Source organism: Malania oleifera, chromosome 3 (genome assembly GCF_029873635.1).
Source record: "Malania oleifera isolate guangnan ecotype guangnan chromosome 3, ASM2987363v1, whole genome shotgun sequence".
Taxonomy (NCBI): Eukaryota; Viridiplantae; Streptophyta; class Magnoliopsida; order Santalales; family Ximeniaceae; genus Malania; species Malania oleifera.
The window spans coordinates 42,543,759-42,569,098 of record NC_080419.1 but is presented as its reverse complement, the minus strand read 5'-3'; the positions used below and the strand labels follow the sequence as shown (position 1 = coordinate 42,569,098).

General features: G+C 37.9%; 1 protein-coding gene across 6 annotated transcripts in view; it reads left to right on the top strand.

Annotated features, from left to right (window-relative positions):
* The window catches only part of LOC131151867 (protein PAM71-homolog, chloroplastic), a 51,993-nt gene extending 31,390 nt beyond the window's left edge, over window positions 1-20,603 (top strand). For 2 of the 6 annotated variants that reach the window (XM_058103319.1, XM_058103318.1), the window contains exons 5-10: window positions 17,779-17,875; window positions 18,980-19,143; window positions 19,303-19,368; window positions 19,749-19,799; window positions 19,885-19,989; window positions 20,074-20,603. In XM_058103319.1, coding sequence (XP_057959302.1) covers window positions 17,779-17,875; window positions 18,980-19,143; window positions 19,303-19,368; window positions 19,749-19,799; window positions 19,885-19,989; window positions 20,074-20,139 — 549 coding nt within the window. In that variant the 3' untranslated portion in view covers window positions 20,140-20,603. Of the gene's footprint in view, window positions 1-17,778; window positions 17,876-18,979; window positions 19,144-19,302; window positions 19,393-19,748; window positions 19,800-19,860; window positions 19,990-20,073 lie in introns of all 6 variants that reach the window. The other 4 variants (XM_058103322.1, XM_058103321.1, XR_009135782.1 and 1 more) reach the window with 3 other exon arrangements.
* Window positions 20,604-25,340: the final 4,737 nt, after the last annotated feature.

Here is a 25,340-nt window from a genome sequence, read left to right as displayed (position 1 = left end):
TCTACTTGTTGTTGTGGCTCTTCTGCTGGTTCCTCCTCTTCATCGTCTCCTTCATCATTGTCTTTTGTGACTAGAGGAGTATATTCAGATTGAGGTCTTATAATGGCCTTTCTTATTTCTACATCTTGCAAATTACCTTTGTTAGTCTTTTCCATAGGTGCATCTTCTTTTCTTTTCCCGAGCATTCGACTTTCGTCAAAAATTACATCCCTTCTAAATATCACCTTTTTAGCTTCTTTACTGCACAACATGTAAACGTTCACACCACTGCTAAAGCCAAGAAAAATGGCTTCTTTTGCTCGGGGATCAAGCTTACCACCAGTTAAATGGTAATAAGCTGGGCAACCAAAAATACGTAAGGAATCATAATCAGTAGCAGGTTTCCATTCCATACCTCAATGGGTGTTTTTCCTTCAAGTAATGTGGATGGCAGTCTGCTGATGATATAGCTGGCGTATGTAACAGCTTCCGCCCAAAACACCTTACCCAAACCAGCATTGGATAGCATGCATCTCACCTTTTCTAGCAAAGTGCAATTCATTCATTCTACTATGCCATTATGTTATGGAGTTCCCTTCATGGTGAAGTGCCTTTTGATTCCTTCATCTTTGCAAAACCTTTGAAACAGATCAAACTTGTATTCTCCACCATTGTCTGATTGTAGGCACTTGATATTTATTCCTGTATGGTTTTCAATCATCTTCTTCCAAGCTAAGAACACGTTCAGGACTTCATCTTTGTGCTTCATGGTATACACCCAAAGCCTTCTAGAGAAGTCATCTACAAAAGTGACAAACCGATGTTTGCCACCTAATGAAGGAGTCTTAGTGGGACCCCACACATCAGTATGTACATAGTCAAGAATGCCTTTTGTTTTGTGGACAGCAGTACCAAACTTCACTCATTTTTGTTTTCCAAGTACACAATGTTCACAAAATTCTAATTTACAAGTTTTGGCACCTTTCAACAAGCCTTGTTTTGCCCCTTGCATAGCTTTTTCACGGGCATGTCCAAGTTGCATGTCCCAAAGCCTTGTAGTATCAAAAGTGTCTCCTTCTAATTTATCCATGGCGGTGTTGGCTCCACCTACAACTATATGTTCTTGCAAAAAAATATAGGTTATTTCTCTTTGTGCCATTTAGAACAACAATAGCACCTTTGGTCACCTTCATAAATCCATTTTCAATGGTGATTTTGAATCCTTTGGAATCTAAATAACCTAGTGAAATCAAATAATCATGTACATACCAGACATTTTTCAGCTTTAAAGTTGTTCCATTATGCAGCTCCAATCGGACAGTACCAACTCCTTTCATTTGGCATGGACAATCGTCTCCCATGAGTACTTTTCCACCATCTTACTATTTCAAGACCAGTGAAATAGCTTTTATTGTACGTCATATGGTGGTTGCATCCCAAATTTAGCATCCATTCATCAGGCTGACATTCTGTTGTGGAGATAAGTGCTATGTCTATATCCTCATTAGATTCATCACCTACATTAGCACTTGTGCTGGAGCTCGCTTTCTGCTTCTCCTTGTGCTTCAATTTAGGGCAGTCCTTCTTCCAATGGCCTTTGTCGTGACAAAATACGCATTCATCTTTAGCAAGGGATCGTCTTCCATTCGAAGAAACTACTCTCGATTTGGAGCGAGAGTTGTTCCTTTTGGATGTTTTGCAGCTTTTGAACCTCCCTCGTACCACCATAGCTTCCGATGCATTACTTTTAAAAGAAACAGTATCTTTCTTATGCATTATAGTGGTTACAAAATGCTCATAAGGATCAGGCAAGGAGTTTAACAAAATAATAGTTTTATCTTCATCTTTAATTTCTTCATCTAAATTTAACAAATCAGCCAGCAATTTGTTCATAACATTCAAATGATCGATCATAGACGCACCTTCCTTGTATTGGAATCGAAAGAGCTTCTTTTTCAAATGCAACCTATTTTTTATGCTCTTCATTATGTATCTGCCTTTCAGCTTCTGCCATAGCGTCTTGGCTATGTTTTCTCTCATGATGGCACACTTGACATCTTTCGCGAGGAACAACCGGTCGTCTCGCAGGTTGTTCGATTTAGTTGCTTCCAGCCTACCTCCTTCATGTCATCGGGTTTATCTTCCAACATTATGTCTAGTCCTTGTTGATTAAGGACATCCATAACTTCACATTGCCACATTCCAAAGCTATTACTTCCATCAAATTTTTCAACTTCAAAATTTGTGTTTGAAACTGCAACGGTTGTAGCTTTGTAACCACTTTTACTTTTGTCTTCGCTTGCTGTCTCTCTCTAAATCAAGTATATGTGGCTCTGATACCTATTGTTGGGAGCTTGGTTGAACAATATCCGTATACGTGAATAGTAACATATATGTAAACAGTAACAAATTCAGCTTTATCTGATACCCCACTTATTTTATACCCAATTCAAGATTGAAATGATATAGAGAAAGGCAATGAAGAACAAGCCATATAAATCTCTCCAATTTGGAGAGAAAAACCACAGAGCAACTAGAAGAAATTCACTTATTCAAATGAGGAGGATGCAACAATACAAAAGAACTCTCAAATTCTCTCTCCACATTCAAATACAAAATTAGCTAACAAGCATTCAAAATACAAGGATCTCTTAAGTTTTTGGGGATGATTGAAATGAGATGGGATGAACCTATTTATAATCAAAATACGAGCACACCGCTATATTTCAAAGCAAGTTAAGAGGATTATCCAAGTTCTTAAAGATTTAGCATTTCTCTCCATCCAAATACACCAAAAGATAGCCAAAATTGAGCATTGCCACAGAGCCTTTCTTACCTTCCCCTTTCCAAATCCCATAAACATCAAAGCACAAAATGCCTCCAAGGAGGAACTCTCTCCAAAAATAAGAAAAAATTTACTCCACAGGGTCCATGAGAAATGAAAATGTAAGAAGAATTACAAGGTTAAAGTGAAACAAGTCATATCATGTAGCAATTATAGGAAACCAGCAACTCGATTTTGGAGAAGTTTCTTGACGACAACAAGGAAATAGATAGAAGTGTTAGTGGTTGAAGATTCTGGTTTTGCAGAGGGGCAAGAGGATGCTGCAGCAAAGGTTTATAAAGGTGATGGTGTTTTGGGTAGGTTATCAAATGCCTCAGATATTAAGGCAAAGGGATCTAAGGGTCCCAAGGTTTATATTTGTTGGAAGTTTGCGCAGATGGGTGTGGAAATGAAAAAATTATTCAAAGATAAGAGAAAGCACTCTAGTGAAGTTGTGCCAAAGATTTTAAAGAGGATTTTAGAAGGAGAGTTAGGTATTGTAGAAGACATAAATGCTAAGAAAAAGACGGGAAATTATTGTGATAGGGTTAGCAAAGGAAAGGAAGTAACGAAATGGGGGGATTTATCAGATAATGAAAGTGATGGTCTTAGTGAGTTTGATTGCAGTGGGGGTTTACTGTTGGATGAAATTATAGAACAATGTGGGTGTGTCTCTGATTCTAGTGACGTTTTAGGGGACTTATCACATATACATCCATCCCCTTTGGAAGGATTGGAGGGGGTCTCTATTTTTGAAAATGATGATTTGGCTAATGAGATGCAGTGCGAGACGGTATTTTTACCAACACCAGTGGAGGATATTTCAAGGAAGAAATTACAAGTTCAAGATCTCATGGATAAATTGGAATTAAAATTTTTAAATGAAGTATGTTTTGATGGGTGTAAAACTAGAGCTAAAATGGGTCAAAAGTAGTTTGCTAACTTGAAGTGTGTGGTGAATTATGAAGGAAAATGATTGATGACGGGGTTCCTTGTTTAATTATTAATTTTTTTTTTATTTTGTTCATTCCATTTTATTTTATTCTATTGTATTTTTATAGGGTGGACTTCCTGTCCTCCACCTTTGTAATTTCTCTTTCTCTATCTAATATTCCTTTTTTTATTTTCCAAAAAAAAAAAAAAAAACAATGTAAGAACAAATGTGAACAGGTCTCTACACACACTCTCAAAACAGAGAACACACAAATCAGGTGATAAAACTTGTAGTCTGCACTTCTAAAGCAAGTCATTGGTATTCATTTTTTTTTTTCCCAAGATTACTGTCCACAAAAAGGCCTTAACCTTAGAAGGGGCTGTTAAAAGATATGTTTATTTCTATTTATTTATTGTGGCTTTTATCATAGCTGTTGGATCGTCTCTAAATCCAACGGTTGTGTGGTGTCATATATATATTTGTAGCCCATGGGGAAAAATAGGGATTGCTTGTCATTTTGTGCAAGAAGAGCTAGAGGGGGGTTCTCTCTAGGAAGAACTTTTCTTCAGTGGGTTGAAGGTGAAGGGGTGTACTGGGGATCTAAGATCGGCGAGAGACTGATTAGATCTTGTACTGTCATCGTTTCATAGTGGATTTTTCTCCAAGTGCACGCTCCGTGGACGCAGACAACCTCGCCGAACCACGTAAAATCTCTCGTCTCCATTTTTCTGTGAATGTTCTTTATATGATATTTTTGTTGATTGGAAGACTAAAATCGCTGTGCGTCAACAAGTGGTATTAGAGCACAGTTTCAATTGGGTGCAGATCTGATAGATCAGATCAGATCGAAAGAATTTTTTTTTTTGGATCTGAAGTTTTTTCGTGAGAATGCTCAAGATCAGAGTGGTTCGTTCAGATCGAATTGAGGTACGTGAAGATTCAGATTAGGTGTCGGAAAATTATTCCGAAATTTTTCAATTGAAGGAGGATCATTTTTCAATTGAAGGTGTGAAAAAAAATAATTCAGAAGAAAAAAAAATTTTCACAGATGAAGAACATGATGAATAGTACCAGAATTGGGTGACAAACCCAGATTTAGAATCAGGTTGGAGCGCGAGTCGAGGCACGGATCCTCCCCGTGAAGCGTTGATGTAGGCACCATTGCTGACGTCATCCTAATAGGTGGTGACGTCACTGCTGACGTCAGAGGAGAGAAGGAAAAAAAAATTCAATGGTGAGTACTTCGACGGCCAAGTTCGAGGTGGAGCCCTTTAATGGGAAAAATAATTTCAATCTGTGGCAGAGCACTGTGAAGGATGTGTTGATCCAGCAGGGACTAATTAAGGCACTGTATGGGAAAGACAAGAAGCTAGAGACCATGTCAGATGATTAGTGGGAGGAGCTGAAAATGAAAGCGGTAAGTACCATTCGCTTAAGTTTAGCTCTCGAAATTAAATACAATGTGTAACGACTTGCCTGTTTTACCATATATATATATATATATATATATATATATATATATATATATATATTTTACATAACCACAACAAAATGATTCTAATATCTTGCTAAAGTCATGATCAACTCGAACCCATGGGTACCGAGGATATACCTTACATCTTTGATACCTAAGCAGCGAAAAAACATAAATTACATACATGTCATGCAACAACGGGCACAATACCAGAAACCTATTGAATCTGTCATATATATACAAACATCCTCCAAAAAGACCCAAAAAGTATCATAGGGTCATATCCCAAAAACCAATCTGGCCCTAACTCAACTACTTGCCTTTCTAACAGGGTAGCTCGGTCAACCTCTACTGTTGCGGAACTTTATCCGCCCTTTTACTTGGATTTCCTGATATGTTTGTAATGTTGGGGTGAGACACCTCTCAGTATGGGAAATAAACTAACATCAGTGTGTAGCAACATGAGTATTATCGTGACATAAACATGAACTGTACTTATTTGTATAACATGTAAAACTATATGTATAGTTTTTGAATAAAACATGATTTGACATAACATATTATAACATACTAAATTTTTGTACATGTAAATCATCTTATATAACTGTACAATACTGAAATAATACTCAGGATGGATAGTTAGCTGATGTCATGTCTTACCCCCACATGACTAGGTTGTGCCGCCTGCAGGCGGGACCTAGCAATAGTTGGCCAACCACGCTATGTCAACAGAAGTCTGTAAGTACGATGGGCTTGCCCCTCCTGGTTCGGACTGTCAGAAGGACACCTACACTACCATAAAGCCACATCAACTGCCATCTCCCACACTCTATCTGAGATGTGTGGTAGCACTAACATAAACATAATCTTGAACATATAGCTACGGTACCGTGCTTCGTGAAACTAAATTAAGCCATCCGGGTTCTGATAACATATAATACATTTCATAATACTGATACATAACTGTTTCATATTTCATAGAAGTATCTGACATGATCATATTTTCTTAAATCTTCACATAACATGCATATTTACGGCATCTACGCCGACATAAATCACGGCATTTGCGCCGGCATATCATAATATATAAATCACGGCATCTGCACCGGCATATCATATAGTATAAATCACGGCATTTGCGCCAACATAAAACATAACATACTGAATCATAATATTTCTGCACTGTTAATGTATTATTTAAAAACCATAGTTCCTGTACTATTTTTATGGTTTTTCTGAAAAACTGCTATAACATGCTTAATCTGGAAAAATCATAATATTCTGGTATAATATAATTTTCATAGAAAATCATACTCATGCGACACAAATGCGAATATTATTCTAAATATAAAATCTAAACTAAAACCATGTTTTCTGCTAAAATGTATAAACTCCATTTCCCTGTTCAATAATAGTATTCCCAAACATTGTATTATATCATACGTAATTTTTGAAAATAAATGTTGTATAATAATAAATAATTTCATGAAAATGCTGACTTAATTTATCCCCTTACATGACTTACTGAGAAGCCCACAAAATTAACCAAATCTACTCTTGTGGTGTTCCCAGCTCAATACCCTAAAATTATATTTTTCCCAACAAAACTTCAGTATATTTCCATCTAAAACATTTTCCTCAGTCCAGAAATACCCAATAATTTATAAAACTTAAAATAACCAACTTACCCAAATTTTGGGATGGTGCCCAAATACTCCAAATCAAAATTCGGATCCGGCAGTATTGTAGAAAATCTTCTCAAGAGTAATGTGGCGGCTTCCGATCGTCGAATGGGCGAGAATCGAAGCCAGAAACTTAGAGAGAAGTCAGAGGGGCAAATTTTAGAGAGAGAAGGAAAATTTGCATGCAAATTTCTCGCTGATTCTCGATTTGAGCTTATTTAAAAAGTGCGGCTTCGTCTACGAGACATGTCACCTCGTTGACGAGTCCAAGAAGGGAGTTCGTCGACGAGCTCGTAACCTTCGTCAGCGAACTTTAGGCTCTGATATAACCCCTTTCGGTTTCTCTTTGTCGACGAGACACAAGTCCTCATCGACAAGACACGTGTCCTCGTCGACGTTCCCAAGAAGCCACTCGTCGATGAATATTCTGTGCTCGTCAACGAGTCCTTGCTGAGCCCCTTTGGAAAAATCATTTTTCTCTCTTTTCCATTATTATTTAATTGCTATAATTCTCCGAGTCCCTACATTCTACCCTCCTTATAAAAATTTCGTCCTCAAAATTTACTATCCATACTATACATCATCTCTTAAAGAAAAATGGACTACTTATTTTATTACTTACCCTTACTTATGGCGGAGAAATACCGTGGTTACATATACAGTTTTGGGAGATAACAATAACTAGACAAAATTCTCCCATAACCAACCAAAATAAAACTAATACATGTACTAATTAACCTGGAAAAGAAACGTTACTTACCTGATCTTTTCTTATTACTGCTGATCCCCACTGAAAAGGTATGGGTATTTCTGTTGTATTTCTTTTTCAAGCTCCCAAGAAGCTTCTTCCACTGCGTGATTCCTCCATAGGACTTTTACTAATGGAATTTTCTTACTACGCAATTCCTGCTCTTTCTTGTCTAAGATTTGCACTAGTATCTCCTCATAAGATAGTGAATCTCCGAGCTCTATCTCTACATAATTGACCACATGAGAGGGATCTGGAACATATTTTCACAGCATGGAAACATGAAATATGTCATGTATTCTAAATAAAACTAATGGTAAAGCTAGCCGATAGGCAACTGACCCCACTCTCTCAAGTATCTCGAATGGGTAAATAAATCTAGGGCTTAGCTTACCCTTCCTCCCAAACCTCATAACTTCTTTCAGTGGCGCTATTTTAAGGAAAACATGATCTTCTGTATCAAATTCCAATTTCCGGCGGCGACTATCTACATAACTTTTCTGCCAACTCTGAGTTGCACTGATTCTGTCTTTGATAAGTCGGACTTTATCATACGCCTGCTACACTAACTCTGGTCCCAAAACTCGCTTCTCACCTAACTAATTCCAGTATAGAGGAGAACGACACCTCCTACCATATAGCACCTCATAAGGTCCCATGCCGATGCTGGCGTGATAGCTGTTATTATATGCAAACTTAACCAGCGGCAAATACTGGGTCCAACTACCCCTGAAATCCAACACACAAGCCCAGAACATATTTTCTAATATCTGAATCGTCCTCTCTATTTGCCCGTCCATCTGAGGATGAAATGTCGTGCTGAATGATAACTGAGACCCCAAAGTCTCCTGCAAGCTCTTCCAAAATCGTGACGTAAAACGTGAGTCTCGGTCTGATATTATAGATACTGGCACACCATGTGATTGTACTATTTCCGGAATATACAATTCTGCCAGTCTGTCCATGGAGTAGTTGACTTTAATAGAAATAAAGTGAGCGGTCTTTGTTAGTCGATCTACAACCACCCAAATAGCATTCTATCCCTGCCACACCGGCGATAAACCCGTCACAAAATCCATAGAAATATGATCTCACTTCGACTTAGGGATGTGAAGTGGATGCAACTGTCTCGCCGGTCTCTAGTGTTCAGCCTACTAGCACGTCAAGCACTGCTGCACAATTTCGGCAATCTCTCTCTTCATGCTGCTCCACCAGAAATACTCTTGTAGATCCCTATACATTTTAGTGCTACCTGAATGTACCGTGTACAGGGACCTTTGAGCCTTCTCAAGGATCGCCCTTCTGATATCCTCATCTACAGGCACGCATAATCTGGTATGAAATCACAAAGCTCCATTATCCGATATAATGAACTCCTCCCCCTGTTTGTCTTATACCTTCTCTATCAATTCCATCAACTCTGCGTCATTCTTCTGGACTGCTTTAATCTTTTCATATAGCGTAGTCTGCATCACCAGGTTGGCAATAAATGCCTGGTGATCACTCTCCACTAATTCCACGCCGAGCCTCTCTAAGTCCATCAGAATCGGGTGCTGAATGACTGCTACTAACTATGCTATTTCCCTTGATTTCCGACTCAGTGCATCAGCCACCATATTAGCCTTTCTTGGGTGGTAGCTGATGGTACAATCATAATCTTTGATGTGCTCTAACCATCTTCTTTGCCGCATATTCAACTCATTCTACGTGAAAAAGTACTTTAAACTTTTATGATTTGAAAATATTTCACATATCTCTCCGTACAGATAATGCCTCCAAATTTTCAATGCGTGAACCACCATAGTCAATTCTAGATCATGGGTAGGATAATTCTTTTTATATTCTTTCAATTGTATAGAGGCATATGTTACCACTCTGCCTTGCTGCATCAATACACACTCGAGCCCTCTCAAATATGCGTCACAATAAGTCACGTAATCAGCACCTCCCGGTGGAATAGTCAATACCGGTGCAGTGACGAGCCTCTGCTTTAATTCCTGGAAGCTCTGCTCACAATTGTCATTCCATTCAAACCTGACATTCTTCCTAGTTAGACGCGTCAGAGGCCTTGATAAAACTAAGAATCCTTCTACAAACCGGTGGTAATATGCCGCTAGTCCCAAGAAACTCCTGATTTTCTTAACGTTCCTCGGCTTGGTCCAATTCGCCACTGCTTCTATCTTGCTGGGATCTACTGAGATTCCATCTTTTGATATAACATACCCCAAAAACGCAACTTTCTCTAACCAAAATTCACATTTGCTAAACTTGGCATAAAATTTCTTTTCCCCGAGCATCTAAAGTACCAGCCTTAAGTGCTTCTCATGCTCCTCAAAACTCCTCGAGTAGACCAATATATCATCAATGAAAACCACAACGAACTAATCTAAATACTGGTGAAAGATTCTATTCATCACATCCATGAATACAGCAAGAGCATTCGTCAGATCAAATGGCATAACTAGAAATTCATAATGCCCATACCTAGTCCTGAAAGCTATCTTCGAAACGTCTTCTACTTTAACTTTCACCTGGTGATAACTTGACCAGAGGTCGGTCTTGGAATAGACTCATGTACCCTAAAGCTGATCAAATAAGTCATCTATACGAGGTAGATGATACCTGTTCTTAATTGTTACTTTGTTTATTTCTTTGTAATCTATGCACATCCTCATAGTCCCGTTTTTTTTTTTCACAAATAGCACTGGAACTCCCCAGGGCAATACACTAGGTCTAATAAAACCTTTATTCAATAAATCCTGCAAATGATCCTTTAATTTTCCTAATTCTGTTGGAACCATTCGGTAAGGAGCTTTAGAAATCGGCTCCATCCCTGGAAATAAGTCAATAGCAAAATCTACCTCGCGGTCGGGAGGCAACCCAGATAGTTCCTCTGGAAAAACATCTTGAAACTCCTTTACCACTGGTGTACCGATAAACTTCATTTCATTTTCTGTTGCCTCCTTTACATAGGTCATAAACCCCTGACATCCATCCAGGAGTAATCTCCTCATCTGTATGGCTGACACTAACTGAGGCGGGAAATGCACCTGTGACCCCACAAATCTAAATTTTTGCTTTCTCGGTGGTCTGAATATCACCTCTTTCAGATGACAGTCAATATTAGCATAGTTAGCTACCAGCCAATCCATACCCAGTATTACATCGAATTCATGCATGTTTAGCACAATTAGGTCAGCTGGTAACACTCTCCCCTGAATACCTACTGGATAGCCCCTGAGCACCCTCCTGTTTGAAAGTACTGATGATTGTAATGTTCAAGGTTATGTGGACTCTGATTATGCAGGTGATTTGGATAAGAGGAGGTATACTACTAGCTTCATTTTTACCATGGCTGGTGGTTCCATTAATTGGAAGGCTATGTTGCAACCTACTACAGTTTTGTCTACTACAAAAGCTGAATACATAGCTTTGGCAAAGGCAGGTAAGGAGGCTTTGTGGTTAACTGGACTAGTTCAGGAACTTGGTGTTATGCAGGATAGGTTACACATATTCTGTGATAGTAAGAGTGCGATCCACTTGGCAAAGAATCAGGTCTACCACTCTCGCACGAAGCATATTGACGTGCGATACCATGCAGTTAGAGGTTAGGTTGAAAGTGGTAAGTTTCAGTTATTGAAGATCCACACAAATGGAAATGCTGCAAATATGCTCACAAAGCCTATTACATTAGCTAAGTTCAAGCGTTGTCTGGACTTAGTTAATGTAGTCTCTTGTTGATTATTGACAGAGCATCCCAGAGCTTGGGGATGGAATGTTGTGCTTGGCTATGATTAAAAGCCAAGGTGGAGATTGTTAAAAAATATGTTTATTTTTATTTATTTATTATAGCTTTTATCACAGTTGTTGGATCGTCTCTAAATCAAACGGTTGTGTGGTGTCATATATATATTTGTAAGCCATGGGAAAATATAGGGATTGCTTGTCATTTTGTGCAAGGAGAGCTAGAGAGGCGTTCTTGTTAGAGAGCTCATCCTCAAAACCTAGGTATTAAGGAGAGAGGGCTAAAAGGATGTTATACTAACTTTGTAACTGCTCACAGAGACAATGTGGGACTGGACGTACATTAATACTCCCCCTCGAGCCCAAGGGGGAAATGAGGCTAGGAGAGCCCATAGGGGGAAATGAGGCGAGGAAGTCCAACCCACGGAGGAGCCAAGTAGCCCAAGGCCCAGCTCTGATACCATGTTAAATTGCCACTTTACCTAAAAGCTTAAGATGTTAGGTTGTGGGCCAACAATGTATATCAAGCTTTAACAATTTATTAATGTACGTCCAGTCCCACATCGTCTCTGTGAGCAATTACAAAGTTAGTATAAGATCTTCTTAGCCCTTTCTCTTTAATACTTAGGTTTTAAGGATGAGCTCTCTAGCATGGTATCAGAGCTGGTTACCAGGAGGTCCTGGGTTCTAGTCTTGTTGCCCGCAATTTTAAAAAAAAATATTGCATTCCTTATTATGGGTGCTATTTATCATGTGTTTATCTCTCCACGTGTTGTCAGGTTGCACGTGCGGAGGAGTGTTAAAGCTTGATATACATTGTTGGCCCACAACCTAACAGCTTAAGCTTTCAAGTAAAGTGGTAATCTAACAGTTCCCTCTAGGAAGAACTTTTCTTCAATGGGTTGAAGGTGAAGGGGTGTACAGGGGATTTGGGATCGGGGAGAGACTGATCAGATCTTGTACTACCATCGTTTCATAGTGGATTTTTCTCCAGGTGCACGCTTCGTGGACGTAGGCAATCTTGCCGAACCACGTAAAATCTCTCGTCTCCATTTTTTTGTGAATGTTCTTTGTGTGATTTATTTTTGTTGATCGGAAGATTAAAATCGCTGCGCGTCAACAGGGGCTTTGGTTTTCCAAGTGAAAAGAGTGAGGGGCATGAAATCAAATTAGAGAATGATTTACAAGAAAAATCCCTATATGAATCTCAACCCCAAACTCTTTTGTTGCTCTCCAATTGGAACTCAAAAGAATAAGCGCATTAAGCGAAGGGGCAAGTTCATAATTCTCTCTCTCATTAAGGTTCCTCATAACATAAAAATCTCAGAAGTGCCCAGTCTCTTGCAAAGGGATTCGTGAAGAGAAGATAATTGAAAGGGATGGGGATACATAATTGTTGGGCTTTGTGGAGCCTAGTTGCATTTTTTCTGGATGATGACCCGACTCGAATTAATGCTGCGTGGTTTTTTTTTAATGAGAGATTTCTATCCTAAGGGTTAGTCTATGGTTTTTGGGCCCTTTTTGTAGCCCACTCGAAGCCCTGTGCACAGCATATAATACTATTATTTTTTGGTGATTAGGTTTGGCTGTCATTTTGAGAGCTAAATAGAAAACATTGTATAGCCACACTCTGTTTTTCTTCCTGATTATAGTGAAATCCCTGCAACTCCGTGGATGTAGGCAAAATTGCCGAACCACATAAATATTGTCTTGTACATGTGATTATTTTTCTTTGGCGTGGATTGTTTCTCTATTTTTGTTTCTCACAGGATCTGGGAATTTTGTGTTAATTCCCTACAACAATAGCCAAAAGAGCCTCCCCTACCCAAGGATCCTCCATTCCCCTCCCCCAAAAACCCCAAATTACCAACACTGTAGTGAACATAAGGGGAAAAAGAAGAGTGATAAAACAGTGACATAAATTTCCAAGGGCCCACATAGGTAATATTAACCCCAACTTTAGCATCCCATCATTTTGAACTAGTCCAAATTTTGTGCAATTTACTTTGTGCCAAACAGAGTCAGGTTCTAAAGTTGCCCAGACATAAAGATTATCACAATCATGCTCTCCGACTGAAGCACAAGAAATCCCTCATCAATTTCGCTAATCTACAAGCCACTCTCACAATAATTTTGAAAAATGACTAGTACAAAGGGATAGAAGAAAGGCATGCATGAATAAGAGTGATGCAGCCCCCGGGCCCCAAAAAAAGTGAAAAAGCTTCCTTTCCATTCATCCAACTTCCAAGCAACCATCCAAAAACCAAGTCCTAAAAAAAAATCAGCAGTGGGTTTACCACCCAATGGGGCACATAAATAAGGGATACGCCAACTCAAAACACCACAACCATCTAACCTAGCAAAAGCACTCAGGTTGATTCCTAAACTGTCAGTGACACTCTTAGAGAAATTAATCCTAAGACCTAACACTTTTTTCAAACACCTGCAAAATAGTTAAAATATTGGAAAAACTGTCCATATCCTCCAAAAGAAAGAGAATTGTCATTTGCAATTGCAAATGCAATATGGAGTTCTCCTAGCCCACTTTGATCCCTTCCACCTACCCTCTATTAGTCCCTCCATTGATCATTTTACTCGAGCATCAGCCATAATAGTGAAAAGGAAAGGGAAAAGAGATGTAGAGCCCTAGAGGCACTAAACTAGAGTTTAGCCTCCCAATTCACTAGAATAGAATATACCATGGGAAAAAGGCACCCCTTAATCCAATTCCTCCTAAGTCGTTCCACGACCTATATTTTCCAGCACTCTATCCAAGAAATCGCAACTACCATGGCCTTAACCTTTTTCAAAATCCAATTTCAAAACCAGGCCCCTCTTTTTTTTTTTTTTTTTTTTTTTGACAGTGTCTTTAAAAACTTCATTAGCTACTAGAGTTGCATCTAAAATCTGTCTACCACCATTGAATGCAACCTGACTCTGGGAAATAGTATCCACCAAGACGCTAAACAGTCTCTTCAATAACATTGCGAGGATCTTATACAAAGTCTTCAATTTCCACAAAATTATCAAAATTTCTGTCGAAACTTCTACTTTCTATCATCCTGAAAATTGAAACGGTAGTCAATTTCCGCCTAACATAATTTCCATCAAAATTTCTAGAAATCATTCGAAATTTATCAAAATCTTGAAATTTTAACTTTAGAATGATATTTCCTTAGAATTCAAATGTGAGATTCGAACACTAAGTGAAATTTCTCTCTTACAAGGTCATTTGAAATCATAAATAAATAAATAACTGAAGACAACATTTTATTTAAACATTCATTTGTAAATTATCTTTATTTTTATAATAAATATTATTTAATTGATTTATGGATTCATTTAATTTTCTAAATTTCATTTAATTTTCTAAATTTCATTTATATTAACCGAATATGTTTAATACATATATGATATTACAAATATGTTTATTATACATATTATATTACAATTATTAACTGGTTCCCAATTGAAGTTTGGAAATGCTTAGGTGATAACAGAATTATGTGATTAACTAATTTATTTAATACAATTATAAAAACTAAGAAAATGCCTAATGAATGAAGGAAAAACACTTTAATACATATATAAAAAAATAAAAGAGATATTCAAAATTGTTATTACTATCGTGGAATTAAACTTATGAATCATACGATGAAAGTATGGGAAATGGTAGTTGAACAAAGATTGAGGTTAGAAACGAAAGTCTCAGAAAATCAATTTGGTTTTATGCCTGGGAGATTTACCACAGAAGTTATATATCTTTTAAGAAGTTTAATGGAAAAGTTTAGGGAAAAGAAGAAGGACTTACATATGATATTTATTGACTTAGAGAAAGCATATGATAGGATACCGGGAGAAGTTCTATGGTGGGTTTTAGCAAAAAAAGGTGTATATAGTAGGTATACTGATGTCATTAAGGATATGTACAATGGAGCAATGACTAGTGTAAGGACTATAGATAGAGGAACTAGAGAATTTCAAATTACTATAGGTGTACATCAAGGATCTGCTTTGAGCCCTTATCTTTTTGCTTTATTGATGGACCAACTGACTAAGAGTTTTCAAAAGGAGGTTCCATGGTGTATATTTTTTGCAAATGATTTTATATTAATTGATGAAACTAGGGATGGAATAGAGGCTGAGTTAGAATTATGGAGAGAAGCTTTGGAATCTAGAGGCTTTAGGATAAGTAGAAATAAGACAAAATATATGAAATGCAATTTCAGTAATGGTAGGAGGAATATTGGAGACAATGTTAAACTTGATGATGAAGAAATAAATAGCACTTCTATATTTTGATACCTTTGATCTATTATGCAAGCTGAAGGAGAAATTGAAGATGATGAAATGCATAGAGTTAAAACAGGTTGGGTAAAATGGAGAAGTGTTTCAAGTGTGCTTTGTGATCGTAGAATACCCTTAAAATTAGAAAAGTAAGTTTTATAGGACAGCTATAAGACCAGCTATGCTATATGGATCAAAATGTTGAGCATCAAAGAAACAGAATATCCAAAAAGTAAATGTTGCCAAGATGAGAATGCTTATATGGATGAGTGGTATAGCATTGAAAGATAAATTAAGAAATGAACATATTCGCGGTACGTTGGGTATAACTCCTAATAAGGGAGAGACAACTCAAATGGTATGGACACTTGCAACGTAGGCCACATAGTGCGCCAGTAAGGAAGAGTGAGTTAGTTACTGTGGAGGGGCGGTAGAAGGGGTAGGGGTAGACCTAAAATAACTTGGAAAGAGATAGTGAGTAAGGATTTAACATCCCTGAATCTATCAAAAGAAATGGTCCATGATTGCATAAATTGGCGGAAAAGGACTTAAGGCTTGGTTTTCTTGTGATGTTGTTGATTGCACCTCATTCACAACATATATGTATTTAATTTACAACGTATTAGTCCTAGAACTTGTGTTATTCTATCTATTAACCATTTCTAAAGTTTCATAAAAGAATTCTATACTTTACTTCTAATTTCTGTTGTTTTTTCAAATTGAAATTGACATTGACATTGAAATCAAAATTTCCATTGATATTTCCGTACTTTTGAAGCCTCAAAATTTTAGTTGAAATTGAAATTTAAGACTTTATACATACACCAGTTACCACAGTAGTAGACTAATTGGCCTGAAATCCTTGACTCTATTAGTAAATTTTTTTTAAGGCCCAGGGTAATGAATGTGGGAGTAGTGCTCCTAACCACAATCCAATTATGGAGAAAATCATAAATGAATAAATAAATAAAAACTTTGACAATATCCTTGTTAAAACAATTCCTGAACAATATTTCAGCCATCCTGAAACAAGGCCCCATTGTGAATTCATCTGGCTCAGAAGCCTTTCTCTCAATCCAAATCAAATATTGAACTTCTAATTTCCTCCTCCTCAAAAGGCCTCTGAACCCGTATAGCTTTCTTTGTGGGAATAGGGCACCAATCCAACCCCTCAATCACATAGCCTTGCCTCCCTCCTTAGAAAGAAGATTCCAAAAAAAATCAGTAGTCATACTTGCAATGCAAACAGGGTCCCTCGTAACCACGCCCTATCATCCTCCAATCCTTTTATGAAATTCCCTCTTCTTCTCCCACTTGCCACTCAATGAAAGAGTCTCATATTAAAATCCCACTACTTAACACAATTCAATCTAAAGTTCTAAACTTCTGCTGCCAGCTAGCCGCTTCTCTCAAAAGTTTCCAAAAACCTCCAAATTCCAAGTTCTGAGTTTATCTTTCAAAAGCTTCAGTTGCCTCATAAAACAAAATCGTTTTAATCCCCCCCCCCCCCCCCCCCCCCCAAAAAAAAAACACACATTGCACTCTCCCCACCTCCCAACTTTCCAACTCGACAGCTTCATCTAGACACGTTACTAACCCCCCATCTCTCTGACTGTTCCTGCCTTCATTATTGACTGAGGAGGCAAATTTAAGTAATTCCTTCTCCACTCCATTTTGTTTTTCGATCATAATTTATAGGGTACACAACAACCTTCAAAAGGATTAGCTAACTTGCAACCTATTTTATCCAACACTCTTTGTGGGTCCCAGTTGCCCCTCTCGTCTCTTAGTCATCTTCTTAAAGAATTTTCGCATTGATTCTTACGAAAGGATTCTTTGTGAGTTTGAATTTAGTCTTAAATCATAACCAAATTTCAGCTTTTTGTGTGTCCTTCAATATGGCTGCTTCTGTGAAATGTCTTCATTGAGGTTGATTGTACACCTTTCATGTGAATATACTAAACTTGGAGGACATCTTCTTGGTTTGAGTTGATGTGAGTTACATTGCAAACATTTATTTGTACTCCGGATTTGAATACATTATGTTGAAAAAAATATGGTTACTTTCGGGAATGATTGTGTTATTACAATTAAATTGATGATTAGGTTCTGTTGGGGTCAATGGGTGCTCTCTCCCTAATGACAGTCCTGTCAGTTGTCATAGGGCGGATATTTCATTCAGTTCCTGCACAATTTCAGACAAGTAAGCCTAAAATTCTCATTTTATTTCTCACCATATTTTCTTCTGTGGCTAATATAAACTTTAGTAACAACGTATGCCTGTAGACCTACTAATTATGTCATTTTTTTTCTTTCAAGAAAATGAGTATAGCATGCTGCATGACTCTTTCTTTATTATCCTTTTGGGCTTTACTTTGTTATATGTTATAGCTTGTCATTTCTTTGTCATAAACTCAACTGTTCTTTTTTTCCCTTGTTTTCCCCTTGTCCATTGTCATTGTAGTGCATCCCCCTAAAACATACATTTTTTTTTACCAGTCCTTGCCCTTCATTAGGTACGACTTACATCTTGACTGCCTTTAATTCATATTGTCCTCAGTAGATGTAACCTTATCACAAATGCTGCACTGCATTTATTTCTGAATATGTCTTTGAATTAGTATTGCCAATGAAGATCTCATTTAAAAATGTTATTACTGACAACATGGAACTTTCCAGAATCCCATATATATATCTTTTGATGCTGAACATGGAAAGCACCACATTAGATGAATGATATTTTGGGAATTCCTCCTATATGGCCTCTTCTAGGTCCAAAACCCAAACATAGTTCCATAACCAATCTTGACATAAAAATATATTTATTCATCCACCAGCCTTGATATATAAATGCATTGATATAAAAATGATTGTCCACTTATCTGACTAGGTTGAATCTGAAAATTATTAGCCCAGCTGAAGTGCCCAGCAAGAAGCGAACATTTAGCCTGACTTTTCTTCTAACTTCTACCTGTTTTGGAACTTATAATATGAAAATGATTTTCAAGGATATTGCAGTCATTTCATGTGGCTAGAGTAGCTATTCTTTTTTCGTTGAGTCAGCGTTAGGTTATATACTCTTTTTTTCGTCAGCTAAATAATGACAACTGAAGTATAACATGTATCTGTTTGCACTCATAACTGAAGTAGAACATGTTTCTATTTGCACTTATTTTACATGCTACAAGGTGAGATATCAGTTAGTAGATCCTTCAACCATCATCATATCTTCGACATATTATATTTTTTGGCCTGATGAGCATCTGTACTCTCTAATATTTTGGTAAATTGGTGGTCACTTGAGCAGCCTTGCCAATTGGAGAATATGCCGCAGTAATTCTGTTAATGTTCTTCGGCCTCAAATCAATAAAGGATGCATGGGACCTTCCATCAAATGTAGTAAAGAGTGGCAACAACACAAGCTCAGAACTTGATGAATTTGTTGAAGCTGAGGAACTTGTGAAGGAAAAGGTAATCTTCTAATTTAGAAGCAAGCCTTCTATGTAGTCCTTTCCAAATAAATTTCCTAATTTCTTGTATTCACAAGTTCATGCATGCTTGCATGCGGGCATGTTATGGATGATTGTGCCTTAGAGATCTCTTTAAAATAACTCATTCTACCATCCTCAGGTGTCAAAACAGCTCTCAAACCCACTTGAAATTGTATGGAAGTCATTCAGCCTTGTATTCTTTGCTGTAAGCATCTTCCTTTCCTTGTTTGTATCATTACTTCATTGGGATTAGATGGTGTCTGCTTTTTTGCACTCATTTTATCAAGTATGAAGACAAAGAACAAGTATTTCATCGATACCCATTTTTCCAAAATTGTTGCCATGTTTCCAGTATACAGCCCCACATAACAGTGTGGAGGTTCCTTTCTTCATGCCATACAAAAGGTTTGTTCTAGAAACCTGTTTTGGATTTTGTTGGCAAGACTGGAGTCCTTTGTACTCTGATGTGCCTGACAATCCTGGGAAAAGGGAGGCAGAAAACTTTCTTTTGGGTATTTGAAGTGTTACAATGTTTAGCATCCTGAAACCTACTTGACAATTTTACTGTTTTGTGATTGCTTGTAGGAATGGGGAGACCGCTCAATGCTTGCTACAATTGCTCTTGGTGCTGCACAGGTACAGTTCTATAAAGTTTCATGCATAACATAAAATGTCACCCTTCCATAGTTCATAGCAGCAATTTCATCTTTTATTTCTTCAGTCACCATGGGGTGTAGCCAGCGGAGCCATTGCTGGACACCTTCTTGCAACATCTATTGCAATTCTGGGAGGAGCGTTTCTTGCAAACTACATTTCTGAAAAAATCGTAAGAGCTTAATTTCTTTCATTGCTTTTGAAATTTTGCAAGTTACTTCAACCAAACTCACCTCTTCATTGTTGATGGGATTAGGTTGGCTACTTGGGTGGTGGACTGTTTCTAGTGTTTGCTGTTGCAACATTTTTCGGGGTTTTCTGATAACACCTAAAACCGAAAGATAGGGGATTCATTACATGATTCTGTGCCCAGAGACCATGCAAGAATTGATTGCTAGAGAGAGAGCTCTTGGTAAAAGGTGCATTCATGGAAGGTTTATACATTCTTTTGGCCTGCAGGCGTTTCCAAGTTATGAATTGATTGCTAGAGAGAGAGCTCTTGGTAAAAGGTGCACTCATGGAAGGTTTATTCATTCTCTTGGCCTGCAGGTGTTTCCAAGTTATGCTTCTTGTAGTGACACGGCCATGTAGAGGACTATTTACATTAGAAAAGTACGGCTGAAGTTATGAGATGAATGTGTACATCTTTATCAAATTCTAAATTTAAGCTGTTGTGATTGTTTTGAATCTGGTTTTCACAAGTAATCCCTATAAACTTGACCGAATGGCTTACGACAATATATTCACATATTCTGATTCTGAAACAATATCATAAACTAGACAGAATGACTCATGACAATATATTTACATATTCTGATTCTGAAACAACTCAGCAAAGGCCAGGGCCTTTTTTTCATTTTTCAGTATTCTGTCTGACTGTTCAGTGTGAAGTTTAATTTTAATTACATAGCATTTGAGATTAAAGAGTTTTGAGTCGTAGTTTTGTAATTGTATGGAATTTAGAATACAATACAATTTCTTATTATATTTTGTCCAACTTTGCACAATTTCAATTTTGGTTGGAACTCCATGCTCTTAAATGCGTTATTCAAATTGACGAGTTCAAATCAGAGCTTCATGGTGCCAAATGCAAATTTAAAGCTTCATGCAGAATTAAGGCTTTCCATCCTCATCAATGCTTCTGTTTGATTCGTGTTCCACATCAAATTTGTTCATTTAGGTGGAGTTGTAGCATTCTGCCACAATTAACTAAACATGGCTTTCATGTTAAAAAAAAAAAAACTTATAATTGAAACACTCATGAGCAGGATGGCATTTCCTATTGCCTGGCAATGCTTTAGATTAGCCCCGCAGTGGCACCCAATGCAAACTGGAAACAGCTTGGCACCCAATACAAAGTGGAAACAGCTTGGCACCCAATACAAACTGGAGACAGCTTAAGCAATAAATTAACCCCAGTTGGATCTAGCTGGTACATTTTTTAGTCTGACAAACTTAAAATGTTAATTGAGCGGTGTTGCGATATGTAGCTCACATATTGAGTGGAAGGCATGCACAAAAAGAAAAAATAATGGAAATTAAGATGCCGGTGTCAGCAGGAGAAAGCCTCCGGGAATTTTATATATATGTTGTCTTTGATAGAAGATAGTAAAAAATACTGTCGATTGCTCCGGTGGATGTAGGCATTGCTGAACCACGTAATTCTGTGTCTTTTGTTATTGCTTTTACATAATCTATGTGATTGTGTTGTTTTGTATTTTTACCGTTGAGTGTTGTGTTTGTAAGATCGTGTTTATTCCTCCATGCAATTCAATTTTACACAACAAATTGGTATTAGAGCATTGTTGTAATGGCATCTGAAACTTCTTTTGTAAAGTTCGATGTTGTCAAGTTCGATGGAACTAGAAACTTCGGTTTATTGTAGAAAAGGGTGAAAGATCTAATAGTGCAACAAGGTATGGTGAATGCCTTATACGGAGTTCAACAGGAAAGCATGGATGATACAAGTTGGAAAGAATTGGAAGCAAAGGTTGTGGCTACTATCAGATTATGTTTGGTCGATGATGTGTTGTATCACGTAATGGAAGAGGATTCTCTGGCAGCAGTTTGGCAGAAACTAAAAAGTCAGTATATGTCTAAGTCTCTTTGGAATAAATTATTTCTTAAGTAAAGGTTATATTAGCTTAAGATGGTGGAAGGTTAGGATTCGAACCAACATTAAATCAAATTAGAAGTGATTTAATCCAGATTGATATGATATTCGAGGAAGATGACAAGGCGCAGATGCTATTGAAGTCCTTACTTGCATCTCACACGTATGAAAACTTGGTTACGACACCAACATGGAGCAAAGAAACCCTGAATTTGGAAGAGGTAACAAGCGCATTGTTGAGTTTTCATCAAAGAAAGAGGGCCGGCGATGAGATTTCACTAGGTGAATGGCTTGTGGTGAAGGGTAACCTTGAACATGGGAGAATTCCGGAGCGAGATCTTGGTCGCAGTTTGGTAAGAAGAAGGACATAAGGTGTTTTAAGTGCGGTAAAAATGGGCACATAAAATCGAAGTGTTCGGAGTGGAAGAAAAGGAATGCTGGAAATCAAAAGGGTTCGTCAAAATCTGCCAATGTAGTGGAAGGAGACTCAGAGAGCAATGATGGTGATATGCTATTTGTTTCATCAAGTTCAAAACGCCTCACGGATTCTTAGATCCTAGATTTCGGATATTCTTATCACATGACACCAGATAGAAATTGGTTCAACACTTACAAGTCAATTAATTATGGTTATGTTCTAATGGGAAATGATGTTGTATTCAAAATAAATGGAATAAGAAATATCAGAATTAAGATGTATGATGGTGTTATGAGAAATTTATGTGATGTAAGGCATGTATCGGATCTAAGGAATGTGATTTCATTAGGCACTTTAGATTGTAATGGGTTACAAGTCTAAAAGTGGGATAATAAAAGTGTGTGAAGGCGATTTAATGGTGTTGAAAGGAAAAAAATTAGTGAGAAATATCTATGCACTGCAGAGTATCACAGTTGTAGGTGGAGCTACAGCTGTAGAATCTGAGTCAGATGCTTTGTAACAAATGCGGTTAGGGCACGTGGTTGACTACATGTATTCAAATGGTTAGGGACTGGTGAGGATAGGATCATGGGGTGGACATATGTATTTCATGGGTTTATCACAAAAGGTCTTGGTATATCTCATGCGACACAAGTCAGAGGTGTTTGCCAGGTTTAACTTGTGGCTAATGTGGAAAACCAGACCGGGAGAGAGATCCTCAGGTCATACATTTGTATTGAGTACGCTAATTCAATTCAAGGAGTTTTGTGAGCATGACAGGTTGTATGCAGGGTTTGCAAGGAACTTCTTGGTGAAAACAATGAGTATGGCAAGTTTCTCATTTAACCGATCGCCAAGGGTATCACTAGATGGGAAAGTTGCAGGAGAGATGTGGATAGGTTGTGCGGTAGACGAACACTCTGATGTGAGAGTGTTTGGATGTCCACAAGTGCACGTTTCTAGTGAGGTGAGATCTAGGCTTGGTGTAATGTCCGAACGGTACATCTTTCTAGAGTATAAGAAAGATGGGCTCAAGTTGGGTGATCTGAGGACAAACAAGGTGGTGTTAGTGGAGACATGGTTTTTGGTGTAAAAGCCATGGTGCAGCGTACTCGGGTAAAGGAAGAGAAAAAAGTGTCAGAAAACCACAACAGCAATGAACATGTAATGCAGGTGGAGTTACAAACTCAGGACAAAGATGTCATGATTCATATTGTAGGGAGTTTTAACATGAGAGACCAGCAAGAAAACAACACGTCCAGATGTACTATCAGACCACCACTTAGGTATAAATTTAATGTTCTGGTATTTTATGCATTCATTACTAATAGTAAGGTTCCTACTATTTTTCAAGATGCAGTGCATAGTAAAGGAAAAAATATATGGATGAGTGTTATGGTGGAGGAAATGGAGTTACTACATAAGAATCAGATGTGGGAGTTGGTGGAGCTTATAGAATGGAAGAGGGTGATAGGATGCAAGGGGTCAATGTTTCTATTATTTGTGGATGACATATTATTTGCTGGGAAGGCTTTGACTGAGGCTATTTAGTTGGGAACTCTGTTGAAAGGTTTTGACATGAAGGTTTTTGGTACGGCCAAGCAAATTCTTGGTTTGGAGATTCACAAGGACAGAGCTGTAGGGAAATTGGGGTTATCTCAGGGTGGCTTTGTCGACAAAGCTAGAGGGAGATTGTGTCACGACCTGCTCATTTTCCACATATTTTTTTTTATAATAATATCATCATAAAATCAATACCGCACATCTCACATTCCAGCTCAGCAGGTCATAATCCACCTGGACTCGTGGTTACCAGGGATACATCAGAACATACAGCAGAAGCCTACGCAACAAAAAATGTATAATCATATACATACCATCATATCATACATCACAATGTGTATTACAACACCAGAGTTACTGTAATCACTGTATCCTAGTATATACATCCCAAAAATCATATCTAGGGACATTTTCTACAAAATCTAACTGTCCCTACAAAACGAATCTTACCCTTCAAAGAGGGCAAATATCCAGCACTAGGTCAGCGGGGCTTTTCCCGCTCGCCTATCAGGGGCTCTTGAAAAGTATGTAAAATTTAGGGGTGAGACACATCTCAGTAAGGGAAATAAACTAATATTAGTGTGTGGTAACATGAGTATTCTGTGTTCAACATATATCATACATAACATGTTCAGTACTGTTTATCAAATTTGGGAAAACTTATATATAAATTAAAACATGGCAGAACATACTGCATTTTCATAATATATCTCATCTCATAATAATAATAATAACATAAAACAATCTTGGTAGGTTAGCTGGCTGTTGTCATGTATTACCCCCACATGACTAGGTTGTGTGGCCCGAAGACGAGACCTGACAATGGTTGGCCGACCACTGCCAAGTCAAACAGTAGTCTGTAGGTCCGATGGGTCTACCCAGACTAGTCCATGCACCAGGGGCGATAACAGCACACTTCTTGAAAATAACCACATCGACCATCCAATCTCACACCACTTCGTACAGCAACGTTAACACAAATATCATGATCACGAAGACCATGGACACATAGCAACGGTACCGTGCAAATGCTAGTCTAGACCAAGCCAACCAGGTTCTGATATCATATACATATACTAAAAATCGTGATACATGGATATCTCATATCAATAATTATCAAATCAATCATATCATCTTTCACATATACATATTTCATGAAAATCATTGGCCTATACGCTGGAATTACACATTTTATCATAGCTCGGCTCGTACACCCACATAGCACAACCTGTACGCTGGCAAAACACATAACTCGGCCCGTACACTGGAAAATCACATAGCTCATCCCGTAAGCCGGCAAATCACATAGCTCGGCCCGTATGCCGGCAAATCACATAGCACAGCCCGTACGCTAGCAAATCTCATCCACATAGCACAGTCTGTACGCCGGCAAATCACATATACATATAAAAATATCTCGGCCCATACG